General features: G+C 38.3%; 1 protein-coding gene across 2 annotated transcripts; it reads left to right on the top strand.

Moving 5' to 3' along the window:
* The first annotated feature begins 1,449 nt into the window (after window positions 1-1,449).
* LOC103719346 (F-box protein At1g61340-like) lies at window positions 1,450-3,143 on the top strand. Of its 2 annotated transcripts, none has more exons than XM_088701701.2 (4): window positions 1,450-1,602; window positions 2,066-2,337; window positions 2,437-2,511; window positions 2,601-3,143. In XM_088701701.2, exons 2-4 carry the CDS (start codon window positions 2,122-2,124, stop codon window positions 2,823-2,825), a joined length of 516 nt encoding a protein of 171 aa, XP_088557827.2. In that variant the 5' UTR covers window positions 1,450-1,602; window positions 2,066-2,121; the 3' UTR covers window positions 2,826-3,143. The 2 variants fall into 2 exon arrangements, with proteins under 2 accessions (XP_088557827.2, XP_008806772.4); XM_008808550.6 differs by having other exon boundaries at window positions 2,066-2,340.
* Window positions 3,144-4,210: the final 1,067 nt, after the last annotated feature.

Raw genomic sequence — 4,210 nt, 5'->3', positions numbered from 1 at the left:
GGCTGATTCTGGGCCGAACCGAGGACACGTCTGGTCGGCGTTGGTGTCTAATGGACCGAAATTAGGTGCTCCTTTTGTTGTGAGCTGGACAATCTATTTTACCCCCCCCCCCCCCCTCCCCCATCAAATATTATTTTAATTTTTTACGTATTTTATTTTATGATTTTTAAGGATATATTAGAATGGTACGATAAATCCAAATTTACTCTCCAAAAAAGTAGTGATCTTTTTGGATAGAAAAAAAAGGAACTAAAGAAAACATGTTTATAGAGTAAGTTTTTTTCTTTTTTTTCTTTTCATTTTGTCTCTACATCAGTTGTGGACTTGTGGGGCAACCATGATATTTGAGTTAAAAAAAATTTAGCATTACACTGCCGCAAGAGGAACTCAACACCTGCCATCCACCACATCTGGGACACAATCATACAGCCCAAATTCTAGATACTCGTAACTTTCCCTCTATGTTCGATTTCAACTCTTTCTAATATTAGGTAATTATATGAGATTTATGAGGTGCGACGAATCCCAAGTGGGTTCGTCTGTAGGTAGGGGCGGTCGAGCCCAAATTTAACTAAGCACGGCCCATATCTATGGAGATTAAGTCACTTTTTATATACGTAAGAGTTGAATTAGGTGGCGGAAGTGTCATGTGTTATATATTCAAAGGTTAATGAAGCTAAAACAATTTATACTTTAAAGAGTTTACCAATGAAACATCCAAAACATGGTAAAGAGTCACATCACAAATAACAAGCATTTCATGGCGAACTCTATATAAAAATTGATTGACTAAAAAGTGAAGTACAGATATCCAAGTATGTTCTAACATGTCACTAATTTCAAGGTTAGTTTTCTGATATTCTGATTTTGAAAAAAAAAAAAAACATATTAAAGGAGGTAATTTTCCAAATATTATCACTTGCATTGCACAAGCATTTCTGTAAATCACTTCTGCCCTTACTTAAACCTTGATGCAAGCCCAAACAACGACTACGGTACAAGCCCAAGCCCGGAATGGCAAATAGCGGAGCCCAGCCCAATCCATCTCTGGCAAGACCAACCCAAGTCGAGCCGAGTCGGACGGAACTCGGCTCCGCGTTGACCGGGCCGCCTAAGTAGCGAATTTAAATTAACCGACATCGACGACCAAGACCTACACTGTCGCCACGTCGGCACACTCGATTCACCTCCCATGGTCCAATCAGCCATTGCCACGCACTCCATCCTCTAACGGCTAGTTCCCCGGCCTCCTGGATATTGCCACGTGTCCTCTTATGCAGCGGCCGGCTACGGACGCGGTTTTAGGAGAGCAGCGGGCGGGAATCCAGGCAGATATTTTTGCCTTTAAAAAGAAGCATGGCGGCTTTTCCAGGACTTTCCGGAAAAATCCCGATTATTTATTATTTTCTTTTTATATATCGAAACGTTTGTTTTAATTTTTTTATTCCTTTTTGCCTCTCCTATATATAAGTAGAGCTGGTCCTCTGAGCTTGTGGTTCAGTTCGTTCCAGCCAAGCCCTTTTCGGGAAACCAGAGCCGCGGATTCGAAAGGAAATTTAGAGGCTTAGAAGTGTTGGTTTCTTCACCAGGATTTGCTATCAGGTATGCTTGCTGCTTTTGCTCCTTTTCTGCTCAATTTTTTTCTCTCTTACTTGGATTCTATTGGAGAATTGTCTTCTTCAGATAATATCACTCGGGTCTTTCATCAAATAATTATTTTGATCTTTTGAAAAAAAAAAGATATTTTTTTTGGTAAATAAAGAAAAAAGATAGTTACTGTCCCCTTTGAGGCCGCTGTGATGATCAGCAATTGCTTATTTTTTGTTTAAATACTATCAAAATTTGATTTTGAACTCATTATTCTCGGTATTTCATGCTGAATTTTGACTGGTTTCTTGACTCATTTGATTTTATCGTTTTGTGAGTTTAAGATTTGGGTGTTTGGGGGCTCTTATCTCTTCTCTGTTTTAATCTAATTGCGAAAGGAGCATTTGCTGAGATGTTTGTAAAACTTCAACTTTTAGGTGGTTACAGCTAATGCCATGTTTCTAATTTTGATTTGCAGAGTGAATTCAAATTAGAATTAAATTTCCGATCCTTTGAGACATATACATCATCAGAATGGCAGTAGGACAGGCTCAACATGAAGGATCTTTAGCAACTGGTTTAGAGTTTGTTCCTCGGACACGCATTTTAGGAAGAAAAAGGGTTGTGATTTCAAGTAATTTGGATGCATCTAATTTATCTTCTCGATTAAGTGGACCGTTGCAAAGGAAGCATGGTACAAGATATCACATGGAGAGATCTAATCGCCTCGAGTTGCTGCCCCAGGATGTCGTGGTAAAAATTCCCCAAACCCAACATTAGCTTAAAGAAAAGTGAACATGTAACTGTGTGCTTCAAACTTTTAACAACATGTATGTTCTGATTTTGTAGGTTAGGATACTGTGTAAGGTGAATCATAGCGACTTGAAACAACTCCTTCTGGTATCCAAGTTTGTCCATGGCGCGGTAAGTTTCATTACTTGAAAGGCCCATTCGATAGCAGACTTGTTCTATTTAATGAAAGTTCTGAACTCTTACTTCTTTTGTTGCTTCAGACTTTGATTGCTAAGGAGATGCATTTCGCTTTTAGCACTCCGTCTTCGAGGCCTCTCTTCGGGAGGGGAAGACATACGGGAGATACTGATCCAGAAGTTAGTGAAGAGGCACCAAATGCACCAAAGCAACAGAGGGTTGCAAGGTCACGGTTTGACGAAAAAACACTATCAAGTATTGCTGTTGCTCTCTTCACATCACAGAATGGATTAGTTGCGGATATGTAGATATGAAATTTTTAGCAGTCTTTGTTCATGTAAACCATTTTGTAGACATTATACTAGGTCGGCTTTTTTGTCTTCGATAGTTACAGTTTCTGCGGCTGTATTCTGTTAAGTCACTGTGGAAGCCTTCCTTCAAATGCTTTTATTGAAGAGAGATGGCTTCATATGATGTGTGTAATTAGATATAGGGATGATGTTCGAAGAGTGTTTCTCTGTTCCATGTACATAAATTTGTTGTATGCTAGGATCAAATTGTATTTAAGGCTTATCCTTCTTTATACATAAGGAGAATAAAATCATGGTCTCAATATTTGTTTATCAGATGTATTTTCTTTCAGTTATATCTCTTAGCTCATTGTGTTCCTAGTGCATTAACTTTGTATCTTGCTTCATTTTGTTTGGTTTTTTGAAAGCCAGTGAGAGTTTACGAAGTTGGTTTAAGATATCACTTCTAGTGATTATGCTGGAGCTATTTGCATTGTAATTGGAGGGAATGCAAGCTCTATGTGTGCTCCATGGCTTTTATTAAGAGGACATTAAGTGTTGATGCTGAAGAAGTCGTATAGTGATAGTTGAAATGTCATGCTCATGAGAAATCAGACGCCCGTTTTTGCAGAACTAATCACTTAAGAGGGTGATCTCTCATAAATTAGATACAGAATTTACCTTTTATTCCTAAATGCAGCTTTGCTCCTGGAGATAAGCAGGCCAGATAGAGGCCTGCAGATATTAAAGTGAAGTATGCCTATGCTTTCATTCAAGTTGCCATCAGTGATGGGAAAGGAGAACTCGGCAAACTTATCTGCTTTGTGGAGACAATAAACAAAATGTTAATTATCTTTAGTCAATAGCAGAAATGCTATGCCAAGCTAGCAAATCCTATAATAACCAGTTAGATCTATCTGGAGTCACTATGATCCTGTTTCAGTCCATGGTTAAAGAGTATTATTCAAGATGGTGCGCCCTTTTGAAATCAGGCATCGCATTTTGGCTTCACAAGTTTTCTATTATTTACATGCTCTGTTGTTCGCTGCCTAGATTATTAGTTGCTACAAAGATGGATGGTGTTAGGTCTTCCCTAAGGATGGTAATCGGCTTGGGTCGGGTCGGGTTGGATGCACGTCAGGTCAAAAATTTTTCAAACTGAATGTGACCCGTTTACTAAACAAGCCAAGAATTCAAAGCAAACCTGGCATATATATTAGCAGGTAACCTGACCCAACTCAGATAACACATATATCAAATAGGTCAATTCACGTTAAATAGGTTAAGTAGATTTTAGTGAGTTAAATGGATCTAAATGGGTTAAACATATTAGGTGGATCATGTTGAATAGGATAGAAATATATTAAGTAGGTTTTTAATAGATTAAATAAATTTTAAATATG

Source organism: Phoenix dactylifera, chromosome 1 (genome assembly GCF_051530095.1).
Source record: "Phoenix dactylifera cultivar Ajwa chromosome 1, Ajwa_hap1_PhDact_Kaust_v1.1, whole genome shotgun sequence".
Classification (NCBI taxonomy): Eukaryota; Viridiplantae; Streptophyta; class Magnoliopsida; order Arecales; family Arecaceae; genus Phoenix; species Phoenix dactylifera.
Note: the sequence above shows the minus strand (reverse complement) of the source record. Positions and strands in the feature narration are given on the sequence as shown.

What these genes read in the sequence shown, in the direction of transcription:
- LOC103719346 (XM_008808550.6), top strand. Translation starts at nt 2,122, where the DNA reads ATGGCAGTAGGACAGGCTCAACATGAAGGATCTTTAGCAACTGGTTTA. An exon ending in TGCTGCCCCAGGATGTCGTG is followed by an intron (nt 2,341 to 2,436) that starts GTAAAAATTCCC and finishes CTGATTTTGTAG; the next exon opens with GTTAGGATACTGTGTAAGGT. An exon ending in CCAAGTTTGTCCATGGCGCG is followed by an intron (nt 2,512 to 2,600) that starts GTAAGTTTCATT and finishes TTGTTGCTTCAG; the next exon opens with ACTTTGATTGCTAAGGAGAT.